At 43.9% G+C, this 25,548-nt stretch overlaps 1 protein-coding gene across 3 annotated transcripts in view; it reads left to right on the top strand.

Annotated features, from left to right (window-relative positions):
* tfr2 (transferrin receptor 2) overlaps positions 1–25,548 on the top strand; it is a 96,157-nt gene that overhangs the window by 28,310 nt on the left and 42,299 nt on the right. For all 3 annotated transcript variants that reach the window (XM_052458837.1, XM_052458836.1, XM_052458838.1), the window contains exons 5-9: positions 644–784; positions 15,406–15,517; positions 19,441–19,683; positions 23,836–23,975; positions 24,095–24,276. In XM_052458837.1, the coding sequence (XP_052314797.1) occupies positions 644–784; positions 15,406–15,517; positions 19,441–19,683; positions 23,836–23,975; positions 24,095–24,276 (818 nt within the window). The remainder of the gene's footprint in view (positions 1–643; positions 785–15,405; positions 15,518–19,440; positions 19,684–23,835; positions 23,976–24,094; positions 24,277–25,548) is intronic.

The raw sequence follows: 25,548 nt of genomic DNA, 5'->3' as shown, positions 1-25,548 counted from the left end.
GAGACACACAGACACACACAGACACACACAGAGACACACAGAGAGACACACAGAGACACACAGACACACACAGACACACAGAGACACACAGAGACACACAGAGACACACACAGACACACAGAGACACACAGAGACACACAGAGACACACAGAGACACACAGAGACACACAGAGACACACAGACACACACAGACACACAGACACACACAGAGACACACAGAGACACACAGAGACACACAGAGACACACAGACACACACAGACACACAGACACACAGAGACACACAGAGACACACAGAGACACACAGAGACACACAGAGAGACACACAGAGACACACAGAGACACACAGAGAGACACACAGAGACACACAGAGACACACAGAGAGACACACAGAGACACACAGAGACACACAGAGAGACACACAGAGACACACAGAGAGACACAGAGACACACACAGAGACACACAGAGACACACAGAGACACACAGAGACACACAGACACACACAGAGACACACACAGAGACACACAGAGACACACACAGACACACAGAGACACACAGAAACACACAGAGACACACAGAGACACACAGAGACACACAGACACCTGACTAGAGGTGTATCTGTATTATAACCGTTTTTTGTTCAGGCGAGTCAGCAGGACGACCCACCCATCGGGGTCCTCGGAGGGCACAACTCTGGCAGCAGAGATACTAGAGGCGTTTAAAGATCTCCACATGGACCACACCTGGACCGACTCACACTATGCTACACTACAGTTCCCCTCCAGGTAGGTGGATGAGGAGGAGCTGAGGGTATAACGTGTGTTTGTGTGTAGTGTATACTGTGAGTAGTGTATACTGTGAGTAGTGTATACTGTGAGTAGCGTGTGTGTAGTGTATATAGTGTGTGTAGTGTATATAGTGTGTGTAGTATATATAGTGTGTATAGTGTATATAGTGTGTGTAGTGTATATAGTGTGTGTAGTGTATATAGTGTGTGTAGTGTATATAGTGTGTGTAGTGTATAGTGTGTATAGTGTATAGTGTGTGTAGTGTATATAGTGTGTATATAGTGTGTGTAGTGTATATAGTGTGAGTAGTGTATATAGTGTGTATATAGTGTGTGTAGTGTATATAGTGTGTGTAGTGTATATAGTGTGTATATAGTGTGTGTAGTGTATATAGTGTATATAGTGTGTGTAGTGTATATAGTGTGTATATAGTGTGTGTAGTGTATATAGTGTGTGTAGTGTATATAGTGTGTGTAGTGTATATAGTGTGTGTAGTGTATATAGTGTGTGTAGTGTATATAGTGTGTGTAGTGTATATAGTGTGTGTAGTGTATATAGTGTGTGTAGTGTATATAGTGTGTATATAGTGTGTGTAGTGTATATAGTGTATATAGTGTGTGTAGTGTATATAGTGTGTATAGTGTATATAGTGTGTGTAGTGTATATAGTGTGTGTAGTGTATATAGTGTGTGTAGTGTATATAGTGTGTGTAGTGTATATAGTGTGTGTAGTGTATATAGTGTGTATATAGTGTATATAGTGTATATAGTGTGTGTAGTGTATATAGTGTGTATAGTGTATATAGTGTGTGTAGTGTATAGTGTGTGTAGTGTATATCTACATTTACATTTAAGTCATTTATCAGACGCTCTTATCCAGAGCGACTTACAAATTGGTGCATTCACCTTATGACATCCAGTGGAACAGCCACTTTACAATAGTACATCTAAATCTTTTAAGGGGGGTGAGAAGGATTACTTATCCTATCCTAGGTATTCCTTAAAGAGGTGGGGTTTCAGGTGTCTCCGGAAGGTGGTGATTGACTCCACCATTGGGGGCCAGAGCAGCGAACAGTTTTGACTGGGCTGAGCGGGAACTGTACTTCCTCAGTGGTAGGGAGGCGAGCAGGCCAGAGGTGGATGAACGCAGTGCCCTTGTTTGGGTGTAGGGCCTGATCAGAGCCTGGAGGTACTGAGGTGCCGTTCCCCTCACAGCTCCGTAGGCAAGCACCATGGTCTTGTAGCGGATGCGAGCTTCAACTGGAAGCCAGTGGAGAGAGCGGAGGAGCGGGGTGACGTGAGAGAACTTGGGAAGGTTGAACACCAGACGGGCTGCGGCGTTCTGGATGAGTTGTAGGGGTTTAATGGCACAGGCAGGGAGCCCAGCCAACAGCGAGTTGCAGTAATCCAGACGGGAGATGACAAGTGCCTGGATTAGGACCTGCGCCGCTTCCTGTGTGAGGCAGGGTCGTACTCTGCAGATGTTGTAGAGCATGAACCTACAGGAACGGGCCACCGCCTTGATGTTAGTTGAGAACGACAGGGTGTTGTCCAGGATCACGCCAAGGTTCTTAGCGCTCTGGGAGGAGGACACAATGGAGTTGTCAACCGTGATGGCGAGATCATGGAACGGGCAGTCCTTCCCCGGGAGGAAGTGCAGCTCCGTCTTGCCGAGGTTCAGCTTGAGGTGGTGATCCGTCATCCACACTGATATGTCTGCCAGACATGCAGAGATGCGATTCGCCACCTGGTCATCAGAAGGGGGAAAGGAGAAGATTAATTGTGTGTCGTCTGCATAGCAATGATAGGAGAGACCATGTGAGGTTATGACAGAGCCAAGTGACTTGGTGTATAGCGAGAATAGGAGAGGGCCTAGAACAGAGCCCTGGGGGACACGCGTGGTGAGGAGACAGATTCTCGCCACGCCACCTGGTAGGAGCGACCTGTCAGGTAGGACGCAATCCAAGCGTGGGCCGCGCCGGAGATGCCCAACTCGGAGAGGGTGGAGAGGAGGATCTGATGGTTCACAGTATCGAAGGCAGCCGATAGGTCTAGAAGGATGAGAGCAGAGGAGAGAGAGTTAGCTTTAGCAGTGCGGAGCGCCTCCGTGATACAGAGAAGAGCAGTCTCAGTTGAATGACTAGTCTTGAAACCTGACTGATTTGGATCAAGAAGGTCATTCTGAGAGAGATAGCGGGAGAGCTGGCCAAGGACGGCACGTTCAAGAGTTTTGGAGAGAAAAGAAAGAAGGGATACTGGTCTGTAGTTGTTGACATCGGAGGGATCGAGTGTAGGTTTTTTCAGAAGGGGTGCAACTCTCGCTCTTTTGAAGACGGAAGGGACGTAGCCAGCGGTCAGGGATGAGTTGATGAGCGAGGTGAGGTAAGGGAGAAGGTCTCCGGAAATGGTCTGGAGAAGAGAGGAGGGGATAGGGTCAAGCGGGCAGGTTGTTGGGCGGCCGGCCGTCACAAGACGCAAGATTTCATCTGGAGAGAGAGGGGAGAAAGAGGTCAGAGCATAGGGTAGGGCAGTGTGAGCAGAACCAGCGGTGTCGTTTGACTTAGCAAACGAGGATCGGATGTCGTCGACCTTCTTTTCAAAATGGTTGACGAAGTCATCTGCAGAGAGGGAGGAGGGGAGGGGGAGGAGGATTCAGGAGGGAGGAGAAGGTGGCAAAGAGCTTCCTAGGGTTAGAGGCAGATGCTTGGAATTTAGAGTGGTAGAAAGTGGCTTTAGCAGCAGAGACAGAGGAGGAAAATGTAGAGAGGAGGGAGTGAAAGGATGCCAGGTCCGCAGGGAGGCGAGTTTTCCTCCATTTCCGCTCGGCTGCCCGAAGCCCTGTTCTGTGAGCTCGCAATGAGTCGTCGAGCCACGGAGCGGGAGGGGAGGACCGAGCCGGCCTGGAGGATAGGGGACATAGAGAGTCAAAGGATGCAGAAAGGGAGGAGAGGAGGGTTGAGGAGGCAGAATCAGGAGATAGGTTGAGAAGGTTTGAGCAGAGGGAAGAGATGATAGGATGGAAGAGGAGAGAGTAGCGGGGAGAGAGAGCGAAGGTTGGGACGGCACGATACCATCCGAGTAGGGGCAGTGTGGGAAGTGTTGGATGAGAGCGAGAGGGAAAAGGATACAAGGTAGTGGTCGGAGACTTGGAGGGAGTTGCAATGAGGTTAGTGGAAGAACAGCATCTAGTAAAGATGAGGTCTGGCGTATTGCCGGCCTTGTGAGTAGGGGGGAAGGTGAGAGGGTGAGGTCAAAAGAGGAGAGGAGTGGAAAGAAGGAGGCAGAGAGGAATGAGTCAAAGGTAGACGTGGGGAGGTTAAAGTCGACCAGAACTGTGAGAGGTGAGCCGTCCTCAGGAAAGGAGCTTATCAAGGCATCAAGCTCATTGATGAACTCTCCGAGGGGACCTGGAGGGCGATAAATGATAAGGATGTTAAGCTTGAAAGGGCTGGTAACTGTGACAGCATGGAATTCAAATGAGGCGATAGACAGATGGGTGAGGGGAGAAAGAGAATGACCACTTGGGAGAGATGAGGATCCCGGTGCCACCACCCCGCTGACCAGAAGCTATAGTGTCGGGGTGTGCGAGAACACGTGGGCGGACGAAGAGAGAGCAGTAGGAGTAGCAGTGTTATCTGTGGTGATCCATGTTTCCGTCAGTGCCAAGAAGTCGAGGACTGGAGGGAGGCATAGGCTGAGATGAACTCTGCCTTGTTGGCCGCAGATCGGCAGTTCCAGAGGCTACCGGAGACCTGGAACTCCACGTGGGTCGTGGGCGCTGGGACCACCAGATTAGGGTGGTATACGTGGCCACGCGGTGTGGAGCGTTTGTATGGTCTGTGCAGAGAGGAGAGAACAGGGATAGACAGACACATAGTTGACAGGCTACAGAAGAGGCTACGCTAATGCAAGGAGATTGGAATGACAAGTGGACTACACGTCTCGAATGTTCAGAAAGTTAAGCTTACGTAGCAAGAATCTTATTGACTAAAATGATTAAAATGATACAGTACTGCTGAAGTAGGCTAGCTGGCAGTGGCTGCGTTGTTGACACTACACTAATCAAGTCGTTCCGTTGAGTGTAATAGTTGTATATAGTGTATACTGTGAGCAGCGTGTGTGTAGTGTATATAGTGTGTGTAGTGTATATAGTGTGTATAGTGTATAGTGTGTGTAGTGTGTATAGTGTGTGTAGTGTATATAGTGTGTGTAGTGTGTATAGTGTGTGTAGTGTATAGTGTGTAGTGTATACTGTGAGTAGTGTATACTGTGAGTAGCGTGTGTGTAGTGTATATAGTGTGTGTAGTGTATATAGTGTGTAGTGTGTGTAGTGTATAGTGTGCGTAGTGTATATCGTGTGTGTAGTGTATAGTGTGTATAGTGTGTGTAGTGTATATAGTGTGAGTAGTGTATACTGTGAGTATAGCGTGTGTGTAGTGTATATAGTGTGTGTAGTGTATATAGTGTGTGTAGTGTATATAGTGTGTGTAGTGTATATAGTGTGTGTGTGTAGTGTATACTGTGAGTGTAGTGTAGTGTGTGTGTAGTGTATATAGTGTGTGTAGTGTATATAGTGTGTGTAGTGTATAGTGTGTACTGTGAGTGTGTATAGTGTATAGTGTGTGTGTGTGTATAGTGTGTGTAGTGTATAGTGTGTGTAGTGTATATAGTGTGTAGTGTGTGTAGTGTATAGTGTGCGTAGTGTATATCGTGTGTGTAGTGTATAGTGTGTATAGTATGTGTGTATATAATGTGAGTAGTGTGTGTGTAGTGTGTGTGTATATAATGTGAGTAGTGTGTGTGTAGTGTATAGTGTGTGTAGTGTATAGTGTGTATAGTGTGTGTAGTGTGTATAGTGTGTATAGTAGTGTATGTAGTGTGTAGTGTATAGTGTGTGTGTATAGTGTGTATAGTGTGTGTAGTGTGTGTGTTGAGTATAGTGTGTGTAGTGTATAGTGTGTATAGTGTATAGTGTGTGTAGTGTATAGTGTGTGTAGTGTATAGTGTGTGTAGTGTATAGTGTGTGTAGTGTATAGTGTGTATAGTGTATAGTGTGTGTAGTGTATAGTGTGTGTGTAGTGTATAGTGTGTGTAGTGTGTGTAGTAGTGTATAGTGTGTGTAGTGTGTAGTGTATAGTGTGTGTAGTGTGTGTAGTGTATAGTGTGTAGTGTGTGTAGTGTATAGTGTGTATAGTGTGTATAGTGTATAGTGTGTGTAGTGTGTGTATAGTGTGTGTAGTGTATAGTGTGTATGTGTAGTGTGTGTGTAGTGTATAGTGTGTGTAGTGTATAGTGTGTATAGTATGTGTATAGTGTGTGTAGTGTATAGTGTGTATAGTGTAGTGTGTGTGTATATAATGTAGTAGTGTGTAGTGTATAGTGTGTAGTATATATGTAGTGTAGTGTGTATAGTGTGTGTAGTGTATAGTGTGTATAGTGTGTGTAGTGTTTAGTGTGTATAGTGTGTATATATAGTGTGTGTAGTGTATAGTGTGTGTAGTGTGTGTAGTGTATAGTGTGTATAGTGTATAGTGTGTGTAGTGTGTGTAGTGTATAGTGTGTGTAGTGTGTGTAGAGTATAGTGTGTATAGTGTATAGTGTGTGTAGTGTATAGTGTGTGTAGTGTATAGTGTGTGTAGTGTATAGTGTGTGTAGTGTGTGTAGTGTATAGTGTGTATAGTGTATAGTGTGTGTAGTGTATAGTGTGTGTAGTGTATAGTGTGTATAGTGTGTGTAGTGTATAGTGTGTATAGTGTATAGTGTGTGTAGTGTGTAGTGTATAGTGTGTGTAGTGTATAGTGTGTGTAGTGTATAGTGTGTGTAGTGTGTGTGTGTAGTGTGTATAGTGTATAGTGTGTGTAGTGTGTAGTGTGTATAGTGTGTGTAGTGTATAGTGTGTATAGTGTATAGTGTGTGTAGTGTAGTGTGTAGTGTATAGTGTGTGTAGTGTGTAGTGTGTATAGTGTATAGTGTGTGTAGTGTATAGTGTGTGTAGTGTATAGTGTGTATAGTGTATAGTGTGTGTAGTGTGTAGTGTGTATAGTGTGTGTAGTGTATAGTGTGTATAGTGTGTAGTGTGTATAGTGTGTGTAGTGTGTATAGTGTGTATAGTGTATAGTGTGTGTAGTGTGTAGTGTGTATAGTGTATAGTGTGTGTAGTGTATAGTGTGTGTAGTGTATATAGTGTGTATAGTGTGTGTAGTGTATAGTGTGTGTAGTGTATAGTGTGTGTAGTGTGTAGTGTGTGTAGTGTATAGTGTGTGTAGTGTATAGTGTGTGTAGTGTGTATAGTGTGTGTAGTGTATAGTGTGTGTAGTGTGTATAGTGTGTGTAGTGTGTATAGTGTGTGTAGTGTGTATAGTGTGTGTAGTGTATATAGTGTGTGTAGTGTATACTGTGTGTAGTGTATACTGTGTGTATAGTGTGTATAGTGTGTGTAGTGTATATAGTGTGTATATAGTGTGTGTAGTGTATAGTGTGTGTAGTGTGTATAGTGTGTGTAGTGTATAGTGTGTGTAGTGTATAGTGTGTGTAGTGTGTATAGTGTGTGTAGTGTATATAGTGTGTGTATAGTGTGTATAGTGTATAGTGTGTATACTGTGTGTAGTGTATAGTGTGTATAGTGTGTATAGTGTATACTGTGTGTAGTGTATAGTGTGTGTAGTGTGTATAGTGTGTGTAGTGTATACTGTGTGTAGTGTATAGTGTGTGTAGTGTGTATACTGTGTGTAGTGTATAGTGTGTATAGTGTGTGTAGTGTGTAGTGTGTGTAGTGTGTAGTGTGTGTAGTGTATAGTGTGTGTAGTGTATAGTGTGTATATATAGTGTGTGTAGTGTTTAGTGTGTGTGTATAGTGTATAGTGTATAGTGTGTGTATATAGTGTATATAGTGTGTGTAGTGTATAGTGTGTATATAGTGTATATAGTGTGTGTAGTGTATAGTGTGTATAGTGTGTATAGTGTGTGTAGTGTATATAGTGTGTGTAGTGTGTATAGTGTGTGTAGTGTATACTGTGTGTAGTGTATAGTGTGTATAGTGTGTATAGTGTATACTGTGTGTAGTGTATAGTGTGTGTAGTGTGTATAGTGTGTGTAGTGTATACTGTGTGTAGTGTATAGTGTGTGTAGTGTGTATACTGTGTATAGTGTGTAGTGTATATAGTGTGTGTGTAGTGTGTAGTGTATAGTGTGTGTAGTGTATAGTGTATAGTGTATAGTGTGTATAGTGTATAGTGTATAGTGTGTGTAGTGTATAGTGTATAGTGTATAGTGTGTGTAGTGTATAGTGTATAGTGTGTGTAGTGTATAGTGTATAGTGTATAGTGTGTGTAGTGTATAGTGTATAGTGTGTGTAGTGTATAGTGTATAGTGTATAGTGTGTGTAGTGTATAGTGTATAGTGTGTGTAGTGTATAGTGTATAGTGTATAGTGTGTGTAGTGTATAGTGTATAGTGTGTAGTGTATATAGTGTATAGTGTATAGTGTGTGTAGTGTATAGTGTATAGTGTGTGTAGTGTATAGTGTATAGTGTGTGTAGTGTGTAGTGTATAGTGTATAGTGTATAGTGTGTGTAGTGTATAGTGTATAGTGTGTAGTGTATATAGTGTGTGTGTAGTGTGTATAGGGAGGGAATTCTTGAGGGAAACCTGTTTTCAGTCGTCCAGAGATTTGAGACTGGGACGGAGGTTCACCTTCCAGCAGGACAATGACCCTAATCATACTGCTAAAGCAACACTTGAGTGGTTTAAGGTGAAACATTTAAATGTCTTGGAATGGCCTAGTCAAAGCCCAGACCTCAATTCAATTGAGCGTCTGTCGTACGACTGTACACAGGTTGCTGTACACCAGCGGAATCGGTCCAACTTGAAAGAGCTGGAGCAGTTTTTGCCTTGAAGAATTGTCAAACATCCCAGTGGCTCGATGTGCCAAACTCATAGAGACATACCCCAAGAGACGTGCAGCTATAATTGCTGCAAAAGGTCGCTCAAATGTATTTATTTAATCAGGTAGGCCAGTTGAGAAGTTCTCAAATACAACTGCGCCCTGGCCAAGATAAAGCAGCGCGACACAAACAACAACAGAGTTACACATGGGATAAACAATAAACCAAAAGTCAAAAACACAATATAATTTTCTTTTGAAAAATCTATATACAGTGTGGGCAAATGTAGAAGAGTAGGGAGGTAAGGCAATAAATAGGTCATAGAGGCGAAATAATTACAATTTAGATTCACACTTCAGTGAAAAGATGTGCAGATGATGATGATGTGCAGGTAGAGATACTGGGGTGCAAAAGGCGGAATTGGCTTTGGGGGTGACCAGTGAGATATACCTGCTGGAACGCGTGCTATGGGTGCTGCTATGGTGACCAGTGAGCTGAGATAAGGCGGAGCTTTACCTAGCAGAAACGTATACATATTCTGGAGCCAGTGGGTTTGTCATAGAATATGTAGTGAGGACCAGTTTTACGAGGGTATGTTTGGCAGCGTGAGTGAAGGATGATTTGTTGCGAAATAGGAAGACAATTCTAGATTTCATTTTGGATTGGAGATGTTTGATATGGGTCTGGAAGGAGAGTTTACAGTCTAACCAGACACCTAAGTATTTGTAGTTGTCCACATATTCTAGGTCAGAACCGTCCAGAGTAGTTGAATTGGTTGAAGAGCATGTGTAACGGATGTGAAACGGCTAGCTTAGTTAGCGGTGCGCGCTAAATAGCGTTTCAATCGGTTACATGCACTTAGTTTTACTAGAAGTTGGAGCCACGGAATGAGAGTTGTATGGATTTGAAACTCGTTTGAAGGTTTGTTAGCACAGTGTCCAAAGAAGGGCCAGAAGTATACAGAATGGTGTTGTCATGACTGTCCTGACCAGGTCAGGTTACAGGAGACCACAACCCTACAGATTATCTCTCAACCCCAACAGAGGAGGAGAGATCTAGGGTTCTGAAGATGTGGGGGGGTTTGTGACCCCTCACGCCCATGGCAAATCTCAGGCCACAGACAAATTCCTTTGTCCTGTTACTATGGAGAACCAGCCTCAGAACATTAAACCTGAAATAAAGGGACTTTGGAACAATGGTTTCCGTCAGCCACAATGGTGGTCATGACGATAGACGGAATATGAAAATGTATGTCATTTGGTGGTCATGACGATAGGTGGAATATGAAAATGTATGTCATTTGGTGGTCATGACGATAGGTGGAATATGAAAATGTATGTCATTTGGTGGTCATGACGATAGATGGAATATGAAAATGTATGTCATTTGGTGGTCATGACGATAGGTGGAATATGAAAATGTATGTCATTTGGTGGTCATGACGATAGATGGAATATGAAAATGTATGTCAAAATGTAGGTGAATATCATTTGGTGGTCATGACGATAGATGGAATATGAAAATGTATGTCATTTGGTGGTCATGACGATAGGTGGAATATGAAAATGTATGTCATTTGGTGGTCATGACGATAGATGGAATATGAAAATGTATGTCATTTGGTGGTCATGACGATAGGTGGAATATGAAAATGTTTGTCATTTGGTGGTCATGACGATAGATGGAATATGAGAATGTATGTCATTTGGTGGTCATGACGATAGATGGAATATGAAAACGTTTGTCATTTGGTCGGTCATGACGATAGGTGGAATATGAAAATGTATGTCATTTGGTGGTCATGACGATAGATGGAATATGAAAATGTATGTCATTTGGTGGTCATGACGATAGGTGGAATATGAAAATGTATGTCATTTGGTGGTCATGACGATAGATGGAATATGAAAATGTTTGTCATTTGGTGGTCATGACGATAGGTGGAATATGAAAATGTTTGTCATTTGGTGTTCATGACGATAGGTGATGAAAATGTATGTCATTTGGTGGTGGTGACGATAGATGGAATATGAAAATGTATGTCATTTGGTGGTCATGGATAGGTGGAATATGAAAATGTTTGTCATTTGGTGGTCATGACGATAGATGGAATATGAAAATGTATGTCATTTGGTGGTCATGACGATAGATGGAATATGAGAATGTATGTCATTTGGTGGTCATGACGATAGATGGAATATGAGAATGTATGTCATTTTTGACGATAGATGGAATATGAAAACGTTTGTCATTTGGTGGTCATGACGATAGATGGAATATGAAAATGTATGTCATTTGGTGGTCATGACGATAGGTGGAATATGAAAATGTATGTCATTTGGTGGTCATGACGATAGATGGAATATGAAAATGTTTGTCATTTGGTGGTCATGACGATAGGTGGAATATGAAAATGTTTGTCATTTGGTGGTCATGACGATAGGTGGAATATGAAAATGTATGTCATTTTTGTTTTGTTATTAAAGGTTAATAGATGACGTTATTACGAAAACATTGTAACGTGAAGAGTTTTCCTAGTAGATGTTTGATGTTTATACATTGTACGTTGTATGGAAAATATCCATATGTTTTGGGGAAGATGAACTGTTAAGTTAGTTGTCTAAAATTGGATTTGAATAAAATCTAGACCCATAAGAGTGGAAGTTTGGGGCAAGGCTAGGATTAGAATAGCATAGATGACAAATTCACCCAAATGTATATTTCTTTCTTGTACTTTCTTTTCTCTCTCTTTTAAATCCCCATTGTGGGTAACACCATAGTGTGTTGGCCCGTTATACTAAGTTCTAAACAATAATAATGTGTTTTGTCTATGTGTGTCTTTTTTCATCATTTTTGCTTTTTAGAAAATAAATATTCAACTAAGATTGGTGTGGTACGAACCCATTGGTGAGACCCGGGTCCGAACCCATTGGTGAGACCCGGGTCCGAACCCATTGGTGAGACCCGGGTCCGAACCCATTGGTGAGAGAACCCATTGGTGAGACCGGGTCCGAACCAATTGGTGAGACCCGGGTCCGAACCCATTGGTGAGACCCGGGTCAACCCATTGGTGAGACCCGGGTCCGAACCCATTGGTGGACCCGGGTCCGAACCCATTGGTGAGACCCGGGTCCGAACCCATTGGTGAGACCCGTCCGAACCCATTGGTGAGACCCGGGGCGAACCCATTGGTGAGAACCCATTGGTGAGACCCGGGTGTGAACCCATTGGTGAGACCCGGGTCCGAACCCATTGGTGAGACCCGGGGGCGAACCCATTGGTGAGACCCGGGTACGAACCCATTGGTGAGACCCGGTGTGAACCCATTGGTGAGACCCGGGTCCGAACCCATTGGTGAGACCCGGGTCCGAACCCATTGGTGAGACCCGGGGCGAACCCATTGGTGAGACCCGGGTCCGAACCCATTGGTGAGACCCGGGCGAACCCATTGGTGAGACCCGGGTACGAACCCATTGGTGAGACCGGGTCCGAACCCATTGGTGAGACCCGGGCGAACCCATTGGTGAGACCCGGGTCCGAACCAATTGGTGAGACCCGGTCCGAACCCATTGGTGAGACCCGGATTGGTGAGACCCGGGTCCGAACCCATTGGTGAGACCCGGGTCCGAACCCATTGGTGAGACCCGGGTCCGAACCCATTGGTGAGACCCGGGTACGAACCCATTGGTGAGACCCGGGTGTGAACCCATTGGTGAGACCCGGGTCCGAACCCATTGGTGAGACCCGGGTCCGAACCCATTGGTGAGACCCGGGGGCGAACCCATTGGTGAGACCCGGGTCCGAACCCATTGGTGAGACCCGGGGGCGAACCCATTGGTGAGACCCGGGTACGAACCCATTGGTGAGACCCGGGTCCGAACCCATTGGTGAGACCCGGGGGCGAACCCATTGGTGAGACCCGGGTACGAACTCATTGGTGAGACCCGGGTCCGAACTCATTGGTGAGACCCGGGGGCGAACCCATTGGTGAGACCCGGGTCCGAACCCATTGGTGAGACCCGGGGGCGAACCCATTGGTGAGACCCGGGTCCGAACCCATTGGTGAGACCGGGTCGAACCCATTGGTGAGACCCGGGTCCGAACCCATTGGTGAGACCCGGGTCCGAACCCATTGGTGAGACCCGGGTGCGAACCCATTGGTGAGACCCGGGTCCGAACCCATTGGTGAGACCCGGGTCCGAACCCATTGGTGAGACCCGGGTCCGAACCCATTGGTGAGACCCGGGTCCGAACCCATTGGTGAGACCCGGGTCCGAACCCATTGGTGAGACCCGGGTCTGTGCAGATTCACGGACTATACGACGTTCAGAACGAGATTGGTTGTCGAGGAAACTGGTTAATTAGCGGCTGTTGTAAAAACGATATTCTGATATTCTTTGAGTTAATTTGGGAAATAGAAACTCAATAAAATCCCATGGTGCCCCAGGTTAATGAGTTAATAATTGCTTGATTCAGTTAATCACGCAATTAGAAACTTTAATTATTCGATGAGCAACAGTCGTCACATTAACTAATACAATGTCACGACAGTGTTGTCTGAGTAGAGGTGGATCACAGAATCACCAGCAGCAAGAGCGACATCATTGATATATACAGAGAAAGGTGTCGGCCCGAGAGTTGAACCCTGTGGCACCCCCATAGAGACTGCCAGAGGTCTGGACAACAGGCCCTCCAATTTGACACACTGAACTCTATCTGAGAAGTAGTTGGTGAACCAGTCATTTGAGAAACCAAGGCTGTTGAGTCTGCCGATAAGAATGCAGTGATTGACAGAGTCGAAAGCCTTGGCCAGGTCGATGAAGACAACTGCACAGTACTGTGTTTTATCGATGGCGGTTATGATATCGTTTAGGACGTTGAGCGTGGCTGAGGTGCACCGGGACCATCTCTAAAACCAGATGAGAGGGTGGGATTCAAAATGTCGATACAAATGATACAATGCCATTTAGAACGCTTTTACAGCGACCAGTCATGTGTGCATACATTCTACGTATGGGTGGTCCCGGGAATCGAACCCACTACCCTGGCGTTACAAGCGCCATGCTCTATACAACCCCCCCAAAATCTATTTTAATTCCAGGCAACAAAATAGGAAAAATGCCAAGAGGGGTGAATACTTTCGCAGGCCGCTGTAGTGTATAATGTGTGTAGAGTATAAGTACAGTGTGTGTAGTGTATAATGTGTGTAGAGTAAAAGTACAGTGTGTGTAGTGTATAATGTGTGTAGAGTAAAAGTACAGTGTGTGTAGTGTATAATGTGTGTAGTGTATAAGTACAGTGTGTGTAGTGTATAATGTGTGTAGAGTATAAGTACAGTGTGTGTAGTGTATAATGTGTGTAGAGTATAAGTACAGTGTGTGTAGTGTATAATGTGTGTAGAGTATAAGTACAGTGTGTGTAGTGTATAATGTGTGTAGAGTATAAGTACAGTTTGTGTAGTGTATAATGTGTGTAGAGTATAAGTACAGTGTGTGTAGTGTATAATGTGTGTAGAGTATAAGTACAGTGTGTGTAGTGTATAATGTGTGTAGAGTATAAGTACAGTGTGTGTAGTGTATAATGTGTGTAGAGTATAAGTACAGTGTGTGTAGTGTATAATGTGTGTAGAGTATAAGTACAGTGTGTGTAGTGTATAATGTGTGTAGAGTATAAGTACAGTGTGTGTAGTGTATAATGTGTGTAGAGTATAAGTACAGTGTGTGTAGTGTATAATGTGTGTAGAGTATAAGTACAGTGTGTGTAGTGTATAATGTGTGTAGAGTACAAGTACAGTGTGTGTAGTGTATAATGTGTGTAGAGTATAAGTACAGTGTGTGTAGTGTATAATGTGTGTAGAGTATAAGTACAGTGTGTGTAGTGTATAATGTGTGTAGAGTATAAGTACAGTGTGTGTAGTGTATAATGTGTGTAGAGTATAAGTACAGTGTGTGTAGTGTATAATGTGTGTAGAGTATAAGTACAGTGTGTGTAGTGTATAATGTGTGTAGAGTATAAGTACAGTGTGTGTAGTGTATAATGTGTGTAGAGTATAAGTACAGTGTGTGTAGTGTATAATGTGTGTAGAGTATAAGTACAGTGTGTGTAGTGTATAATGTGTGTAGAGTATAAGTACAGTTTGTGTAGTGTATAATGTGTGTAGAGTATAAGTACAGTGTGTGTAGTGTATAATGTGTGTAGAGTATAAGTACAGTTTGTGTAGTGTATAATGTGTGTAGAGTATAAGTACAGTGTGTGTAGTGTATAATGTGTGTAGAGTATAAGTACAGTGTGTGTAGTGTATAATGTGTGTAGAGTATAAGTACAGTGTGTGTAGTGTATAATGTGTGTAGAGTATAAGTACAGTGTGTGTAGTGTATAATGTGTGTATTGTATAGTAGAGCCTCCTGAGTAGTCGTCTAATACACTGCATCACGGTGCTAGAGACGTCACTACAGACCCGGGTTTGATTCCGGGCTGGCCATGATCGCACAATTGGCCCAGTGTCGTCCGGGTTAGGGGAGGGTTTGACCCGGGGGGTCTTTACAAGGCCGTCATTGTAAATAAGAATTTGTAATTAACGGACTTGCCTAGTTAAATAAAACTTAAATACAAAAAAATAGTGTGTGTGTGTGTGTGTGTGTGTGTGTGTGTGTGTGTGTGTGTGTGTGTGTGTGTGTGTGTGTGTGTGTGTGTGTGTGTGTGTGTGTGTGTGTGTGTGTGTGTGTGTGTGTGTATAGGATCCAGAGGAACTCTCTATGGATGGTGGATTCACAGGGAGAGGTGTTGGAGGAGATTCCTCTGGAAGATCCAGACTCCTACTGTGCCTACAGCGCTATTGGCACCGCCACGGTAAGACAGACACAGTGTTTAAATGTACTACATACAGTACCAGTCAAAAGTTTGGACACACCAGGGGTTTTCTTTATTTTTACTATTTTCTACATTGTAGAGTAATAATGAAGACATGAAAACTATAAAATAACACATATGGAATCATAAAGTAACCAAAAAAGTGTTAAACAAGTCTAAATATATTTTGTATTTGAGATTTTTCAAAGTAACCTCCCTTTGCCTTGATGACAGTTTTGCACACGGTTGGTATTTTCTCAACCAGCTTCACGAGGTAGTCACATGGAATGCATTTAAATTAACAGGTTTGTCTTGTTAAAATGAATTTGGGGAATTTCTTTCCTTCTTTATGCGTTTGAGCCAATCAGTTGTGTTGTGACAAGGTGTAACAGTATAAATTTAGACCGTCCCCTCGCCCCAACCCGGGCGCGAACCAGGGACCCTCTGCACACATCAACAACAGTCACCCTCGAAGCATCGTTACCCATCGCTCCACAATGGGAGTGCAAGGGGGAACTACTACTTCAAGGTCTCAGAGCGAGTGACGTCACCGATTGAAACGCTATTTAGCGCGCACTGCTAACTAAGCTAGCCGTTTCACATCCGTTACAAAGGCATGGGTGGTATACAGAAGAAGGACCTATTTGGTAAAATACCATATTAAGGCAAGAACAGCTCAAATAAGCAAAAAGAAAGACATGAAGGTCAGTCAATCCCGAAAATGTTAAGACCTTTGAAAGTTTCTTCAAGTGCAGTCGGAAAAACCATCAAGAGCTATGGTGAAACTTGCTCTCATGAGAACCGCCACAGGAAAGGAAGACCCAGAGTTACCTCTGCTGCAGAGGAGAAGTTCATTAGAGTTAACTGGCTCTCATGAGGACCGCCACAGGAAAGGAAGACCCAGAGTTACCTCTGCTGCAGAGGAGAAGTTCATTAGAGTTAACTGGCTCTCATGAGGACCGCCACAGGCATTGGGATGGTGGTTGATTAGGGGTGTGTCTAGCATAGGCTTGGCTGCCTGAGGCGGTTCTCAATCAGAGTCAGGTGATTCTCGTTGTCTCTGATTGGGAACCATATTTAGGTAGCCTGGGTTTCACTGTGTATTTCGTGGGTGATTGTTCTTGTCTCTGTGTTAGTTGACACCAGACAGGCTGTATAGGTTTTCACGTTCCGTTTGTTGTTTTGTATATATATAGTTATTTAATGTATCGTCTATTCTTCATTAAAGAACATGAGTAACCACCACGCTGCATTTTGGTCCGACTCTCTTCCAACAGACGAACGCCGTTACACCATGGCTGTGAAATGCAGAGTAGGTTAACGGATGATCTCTGCATGTGTGGTTCCCACCGTGAAGCATGGAAGAGGAGGTGTGATGGTGTGGGGGTGCTTTGCTGGTGACACTGTCTGTGATTTATTTATAGTTCAAGGCACACTTAACCAGCATGGCTACCACAACATTCTGCAGTGATACATCATCCCATCTGGTTTGGGCTTAACCAGCATGGCTACCACAACATTCTGCAGCGATACACCATCCCATCTGGTTTGGGCTTAACCAGCATGGCTACCACAGCATTCTGCAGCGATACACCATCCCATCTGGTTTGGGCTTAACCAGCATGGCTACCACAGCATTCTGCAGCGATACACCATCCCATCTGGTTTGGGCTTAACCAGCATGGCTACCACAGCATTCTGCAGCGATACACCATCCCATCTGGTTTGGGCTTAACCAGCATGGCTACCACAGCATTCTGCAGCGATACTCCATCCCATCTGGTTTGCTTTTAGTGGGACTATCATTTGTTTTTCAACAGGACAATTACCCAACACACCTCCAGGCTATTTAAGGGCTATTTGACCAAGGAGAGTGATGGAGTGCTGCATCAGATGACCTGGCCTCCACAGTCATCTGACCTCAACCCAATTGAGATGGTTTGGGATGAGTTGGGCCTCAAAGTGATGGCAAAGCAGCCAATAAGTGCTCAGCATATGTGGGAACTCCTTCAAGACGGTTGGGAAAGCATTCCAGGTGATGCTGGTTGACAGAATGCCAAGAAGTGTGCAAGCTGTCATCAAGGCAAAGGATGGCTACTTTATTTTGATATGTGTTGACAAATTTTTTTTTGCTACTCCATGATTCCGTGTCTGTTATTTCATAGTTTATGTCTTCACTATTGTTCTACAATGTATTTTGCCAGGCACCATAAGGATAAATACTATTCTAGGGGTCAGGGTTAGGTTTATGGGTTAGGTTTATGTGTTAGGTTTAGGGGTTAGGTTTAGTGGTTAGGTTTATGGTTTAGGGGTTAGGTTTTGGGATTAGGTTTATGGGTTAGGTTTATGGGTTAGGTTTAGGGATTAGGTTTATGGGTTAGGTTTAGGGGTTAGGTTTAGGGGTTAGGTTTAGTGGTTAGGTTTATGGTTTAGGGGTTAGGTTTTGGGATTAGGTTTATGGGTTAGGTTTATGGGTTAGGTTTAGGGATTAGGTTTATGGGTTAATTTTAGGGATTAGGTTTATGGGTTAGGTTTAGGGGTTAGGTTTAGGGGTTAGGTTTAGTGGTTAGGTTTATGGTTTAGGGGTTAGGTTTTGGGATTAGGTTTATGGGTTAGGTTTATGGGTTAGGTTTAGGGATTAGGTTTATGGGTTAGGTTTAGGGGTTAGGTTTAGGGGTTAGGTTTAGTGGTTAGGTTTATGGTTTAGGGGTTAGGTTTTGGGATTAGGTTTATGGGTTAGGTTTATGGGTTAGGTTTAGGGATTAGGTTTATGGGTTAGGTTTAGGGGTTAGTTTTAGTGGTTAGGTTTATGGGTTAGGTTTAGGGGTTAGGTTTTGGGGTAAGGTTTAGGGGTTAGGTTTATGGGTTAGGTTTAGGGATTAGGTTTATGGGTTAGGTTTAGGGGTTAGGTTTATGGGTTAGGTTTAGGGATTAGGTTTATGGGTTAGGTTTAGGGGTTAGGTTTAGTGGTTAGGTTTATGGTTTAGGGGTTAGGTTTTGGGGTAAGGTTTAGGGGTTAGGTTTATGGGTTAGGTTTAGGGATTAGGTTTATGGGTTAGGTTTAGGGGTTAGGTTTAGTGGTTAGGTTTATGGTTTAGGGGTTAGGTTTTGGGGTAAGGTTTAGGGGTTAGGTTTATGGGTTAGGTTTAGGGATTAGGTTTATGGGTTAGGTTTAGGGGTTAGGTTTAGTGGTTAGGTTTATGATTAGGTTTATGGGTTAGGTTTAGGGGTTAGGTTTAGTGGTTAGGTTTATGGTTTAGGGGTTAGGTTTTGGGGTAAGGTTTAGGGGTTAGGTTTATGGGTTAGGTGTATGGGTTAGGTTTAGGGGTTAGGTTTATGGGTTAGGTTTAGGGGTTAGGTTTAGGGGTTAGGTTTAGTGGTTAGGTTTATGGTTTAGGGGTTAGGTTTTGGGGTGAGGTTTAGGGGTTAGGTTTAGGGGTTATGGTTAGGGGTTAGGTTTAGGTTTAGGTTTAGGGTTAGGTTTTGGGGTTATGGTTTATGGTTAGGTTTAGGGGTTAGGTTTAGGGGTTAGGTTTAGGTTTAGGGTTAGGTTTAGGGGTTATGGTTTTTGGTTAGGGTTAGGTTTTTGGATAGGTTTAGGGTTAGGTTTAGGGGTTATAGTTAGGGTTAGGTTTTTGGATAGGTTTAGGGTTAGGTTTTGGGGTTGTGGTTAGGTTTAGTTGAAAGGGAAAATAGTATTTTGAATGGGAATCAATTGTGTCCCTACAAGGTTAGTAAAACAAGACTGTGTGTTTTTATATTTGTGTGAATATGTGTATGGAATACCTAGGATAGGATAAGGAATCCTTCTCCCCCCCCGTTTGGCTCTGGATAAGAGCGTCTGCTAAATGACTTAAATGTAAAATGTAAATGTATGTGTGGGGTAGTCTTTTGTACCTCTGACTTCATGTCTCTCTCTACAGGGGGGCGTGGTGTATGTCAATTACGGCCGCCAGGAGGATTTTGACTGGCTGCAGTCTGCGGGAGTGTCTGTGGTTGGCTGCGTTGTCGTGATGCGTGTGGGGGGCGGGGTTAGTTATGCTGAGAAGGTGCTATTGGCTCAGAAGGCTGGAGCAGGCGGAGCCTTGATCTATCCAGATCCTGCTGACATCCCTCAGGACCCTCGACGCCTGGGGCTGAACAGTTACACCGCTATATCAGAACACGTATGTTACACATCTATATCAGAACACGTATGTTCCACCTCTATATCAGAACACGTATGTTACACCTCTATATCAGAACAAGTATGTTACACCTCTATATCAGAACACGTATGTTACACCTCTATATCAGAACACGTATGTTACACCTCTATATCAGAACACGTATGTTACACCTCTATATCAGAACACGTATGTTACACCTCTATATCAGAACACGTATGTTACACCTCTATATCAGAACACGTATGTTACACCTCTATATCAGAACACGTATGTTACACCTCTATATCAGAACACGTATGTTACACCTCTATATCAGAACACGTATGTTCCACCTCTATATCAGAACACGTATGTTACACCTCTATATCAGAACACGTATGTTACACCTCTATATCAGAACACGTATGTTACACCTCTATATCAGAACACGTATGTTACACATCTATATCAGAACACGTATGTTACACCTCTATATATCAGAACACGTATGTTACACCTCTATATCAGAACACGTATGTTACACCTCTATATCAGAACACGTATGTTAAACATCTATATCAGAACACGTATGTTACACCTCTATATCAGAACACGTATGTTCCACCTCTATATCAGAACACGTATGTTACACTCTATATCAGAACACGTATGTTCCACCTCTATATCAGAACACGTATGTTAAACATCTATATCAGAACACGTATGTTCTCTATATCAGAACACGTATGTTACACCTCTATATCAGAACACGTATGTTACACCTCTATATCAGAACACGTATGTTACACTCTATATCAGAACACGTATGTTACACCTCTATATCAGAACACGTATGTTACACCTCTATATCAGAACACGTATGTTACACCTCTATATCAGAACACGTATGTTACACTATATCAGAACACGTATGTTACACCTCTATATCAGAACACGTATGTTACACCTCTATATCAGAACACGTATGTTACACCTCTATATCAGAACACGTATGTTACACCTCTATATCAGAACACGTATGTTACACTCTATATCAGAACACGTATGTTACACCTCTATATCAGAACACGTATGTTACACCTCTATATCAGAACACGTATGTTACACCTCTATTCAGAACACGTATGTTCCTCTATATCAGAACACGTATGTTACACCTCTATATCAGAACACGTATGTTACACCTATCTATCTCAGAACACGTATGTTACACCTCTATATCAGAACACGTATGTTACACCTCTATATCAGAACACGTATGTTACACCTCTATATCAGAACACGTATGTTACACCTCTATATCAGAACACGTATGTTACACCTCTATATCAGAACACGTATGTTACACCTCTATATCAGAACACGTATGTTACACCTCTATATCAGAACACGTATGTTACACCTCTATATCAGAACACGTATGTTACACCTCTATATCAGAACACGTATGTTAAACATCTATATCAGAACACGTATGTTACACCTCTATATCAGAACACGTATGTTACACCTCTATATCAGAACACGTATGTTACACCTCTATATCAGAACACGTATGTTACAACCTCTATATCAGAACACGTATGTTCCACCTCTATATCAGAACACGTATGTTACACCTCTATATCAGAACACGTATGTTACACCTCTATATCAGAACACGTATGTTACACCTCTATATCAGAACACGTATGTTACACCTCTATATCAGAACACGTATGTTACACCTCTATATCAGAACACGTATGTTACACCTCTATATCAGAACACGTATGTTACACCTCTATATCAGAACACGTATGTTACACCTCTATATCAGAACACGTATGTTACACCTCTATATCAGAACACGTATGTTATACCTCTATATCAGAACACGTATGTTATACCTCTATATCAGAACACGTATGTTACACCTCTATATCAGAACACATATGTTACACCTCTATATCAGAACACGTATGTTACACCTCTATACCAGAACACGTATGTTCCACCTCTATATCAGAACACGTATGTTATACCTCTATATCAGAACACGTATGTTACACCTCTATACCAGAACACGTATGTTCCACCTCTATATCAGAACACGTATGTTACACCTCTATATCAGAACACGTATGTTCCACCTCTATATCAGAACACGTATGTTATACCTCTATATCAGAACACGTATGTTACACCTCTATATCAGAACACGTATGTTCCACCTCTATATCAGAACACGTATGTTACACCTCTATATCAGAACACGTATGTTATACCTCTATATCAGAACACGTATGTTACACCTCTATATCAGAACACGTATGTTACACAACTACAAATACCTAGGTGTCTGGTTAGACTGTAAACCCTCCTTCCAGACTCACATTAAGCATCTCCAATCCAAAATTAAATCTAGAATTGGCTTCCTATATTGCAACAAAGCATCCTTCACTCATGCTGCCAAACATACCCTCGTAAAACCGACCATCCTACCGATCCTCGACTTCGGTGACGTCATCTATAAAATGACATCCAACACTCTACTCATCAAACTGGACGCCGTCTATCAGAAGGCTGGAGCAGGCGGAGCCATCCGTCTCCAAAGCCCCATTCTCTACCCGCCATTGCAACCTGTATGCTCTCGTTGGTTGGCCCTCGCTTCATACTTGTCACCAAACCCACTGGCTACAGGTCATCTACAAGTCTCTGCTGGGTAAAGCTCTGCCTTATCTCAGCTCACTGGTCCCCATAGCAGCACCCACCCGTAGCACGCGCTCCAGAAGGTATATCTCACTGGTAACCCCCAAAGCCAATTCCTCCTTTGGCCGCCTTTCCTTCCAGGTCTTTGCTGCCAATGACTGGAACTAATTGCAAAAATCTCTGAAGTTGGAGACTCATATCTCCCTCACCAGCTTAAAGCATCAGCTATCAGAGCAGCTCACTGATCAATGTACCTGTACACAGCCAATCTGTAAACAGCCCATCTATCTACCTACCTCATCCCCCTACTGTATTTATTCATTTATTTTGCTCCCTTGCACCCCAGTGTTTTAATTGCTATATTGTAATTACTTTGCCACCATGGCCTCCCTTATCTTACCTCATTTGCACTCACTGTATGTAGGTAGACCTTTTGTTTTCTCTGCACTACAGAGTGCAGAGAAAACACTACAGAGTACCTGGGAGGCCGAGCAGTTGCCGTACCAGACAGTGATGCAACCAGTCAGGATGCTCTCGATGGTGTAGTTGTAGACCTTTTTGGAAAATGTATGAACTCAAACGGCTTAACAGGTATCTTGGGAAATGTCCCAAAATTCTCAAACATGGCAAATGCTCCAAATCAAGCACTGGCCCTTTAAGGCAATAACTAAAGCAAACTATCACTGGCCCTTTAAGACAATAACTAGAGTAAACTATCACTGGCCCTTTAAGGCTATAACTAAAGTAAACTATCACTGGCCCTTTAAGGCAATAACTAGAGTAAACTATCACTGGCCCTTTAAGGCAATAACTAGAGTAAACTATCACTGGCCCTTTAAGACAATAACTAGAGTAAACTATCACTGGCCCTTTAAGGCAATAACTAAAGTAAACTATCACTGGCCCTTTAAGACAATAACTAGAGTAAACTATCACTGGCCCTTTAAGGCTATAACTAAAGTAAACTATCACTGGCCCTTTAAGGCAATAACTAAAGTAAACTATCACTGGCCCTTTAAGGCAATAACTAAAGTAAACTATCACTGGCCCTTTAAGGCAATAACTACAGTAAACTATCACTGGCCCTTTAAGACAATAACTAGAGTAAACTATCACTGGCCCTTTAAGGCAATAACTAAAGTAAACTATCACTGGCCCTTTAAGGCAATAACTAGAGTAAACTGTCACTGGCCCTTTAAGGCTATAACAAGAGTAAACTATCACTGGCCCTTTAAGGCAATAACTAGAGTAAACTATCACTGGCCCTTTAAGGCAATAACTAGAGTAAACTAACACTGGCCCTTTAAGACAATAACTAGAGTAAACTTCCATACTGGGGAAGTTAGTATTTCACCCCAGGACAGAGTGAGCTTCAAACCTTAATCATATTGGGGTTCTGTCCTGGCTGCTCCAACAATTGTGACAGAGCTTCACAGCTCTCTCCCATCCAATCAACAGGTCCATCTGGGATCAGGTGACCCCTTCACCCCTGGCTTCCCCTCCTTCAACCACACCCAGTTCCCGCCCACACAGTCCTCTGGCCTGCCTGTCATCCCTGCTCAGCCAATCAGTGCCAACGTAGCCTCCAAGCTACTCAGGTAAGCCCCGTCCTTCCCTCTGGTGTCCCAGGTGTGACTCCTTCTCTCCCTCCACCTCACCCCTTCTCTCCCTCCACCTCACCCCTTCTCTCCCTCCACCTCACCCCTTCCTCCCCCAGTCAGTTGACCGGTCCAGTGTGCCCGCGCGGTTGGCAGGGCCGGCTGCCATACGTCCGTTGTGTCCTGGGGCGGGGCTTCACCTCTGCAGACGGCAGGAGGATCAGGATGGGGGTCTACAACACCATGACTCCTGTTCTACTGAACAACATCTTCTCTTCTCTGGAGGGAAGGATAGAACCTGGTGAGAGGAAGGGGAGGGAGGAAGGGGAGGGAGGAAGGGGAAGGAGAGGGAGAGGAAGGAGAGGGAGAGGAAGGAGAGGGAGGAGAGGGAGGAAGGGGAGGGAGGAAGGGGAGGGAGGGAGAGGAAGGAGAGGGAGAGGAAGGAGAGGGAGGAAGGGGAGGGAGGGAGAGGAGGGAGGAAGGAGAGGGAGGAAGGGGAGGGAGAGGAAGGAGAGGGAGGAAGGAGAGGGAGGAAGGGGAGGGAGGAAGGGGAGGGAAGAATAGAACCTGGTGAGAGGAAGGAGAGCGGGAGGAAGGGGAGGGAGGAAGGGGAGGGAGGGAGAGGAAGGAGAGGGAGAGGAAGGAGAGGGAGGAAGGGGAGGGAGGAAGGGGAGGGAGGAAGGAGAGGGAGGAAGGGGAGGGAGCAGAGTGAGCTCCAAAACTATTGGTACAGTGTCAAATTGTACGTTAATGTGGATGGTACCATGATTATGGATAGTCCCGAATGAATCACGAATAATAATGACATCACTTCCTGAAACAGGAGGTTAAACAAAATGTGTAACATAGTATCACAATATTACCAATATATATCAATATATCCAAATATATGAACATACACTGGGAATGTGATCAATATTTACAGTAATATAATATATGCCATTTAGCAGACGCTTTTATCCAAAGCGACTTACAGTCATGTGTGCATACATTCTACGTATGGGTGGTCCCGGGAATCGAACCCACTACCCTGGCGTTACAAGCGCCATGCTCTACCAACTGAGCTACAGGACTACTAATATAAGTACAATTTTCAGGTAGGATAAAAAACAAACACAATTTAGACATATAAAACGGTTTTAGGTCAAACGCCTCGTTAAGGCCGAGAGGATCCCTGTGTTGACAACCACACTGCCCTTTCCCACCTGGACAAAAGGAACACCTATGTGAGAATGCTGTTCATTAACTACAGCTCAGTGTTCAACACCATAGTGCCCTCAAAGCTCATTACTAAGCCAAGGACCCTGGGACTAAACACCTCCCTCTGCAACTGGATCACTGGACTTCCTGACAGGCCGTCCCCAGGTGGTAAGGGTAGGTAACAACACATCCGCCACACTGATCCTCAACACAGGGGCCCCTCAGGGGTGCATGCTCAGTCCCCTCCTGTACTCCCTGTTCACTCATGACTGCGTGGCCAGGCCCGACTCCAACACTATTTTTACTTTTGCCGACGAACAACCAGTTCAGCCAAGTCCACAATACATATTGGTGCTGGGTAGAGCATCAGAGG

Source organism: Oncorhynchus keta, chromosome 13 (assembly GCF_023373465.1).
Source record: "Oncorhynchus keta strain PuntledgeMale-10-30-2019 chromosome 13, Oket_V2, whole genome shotgun sequence".
Taxonomy (NCBI): Eukaryota; Metazoa; Chordata; class Actinopteri; order Salmoniformes; family Salmonidae; genus Oncorhynchus; species Oncorhynchus keta.
This window is presented reverse-complemented; position numbering and strand designations above follow the sequence as displayed.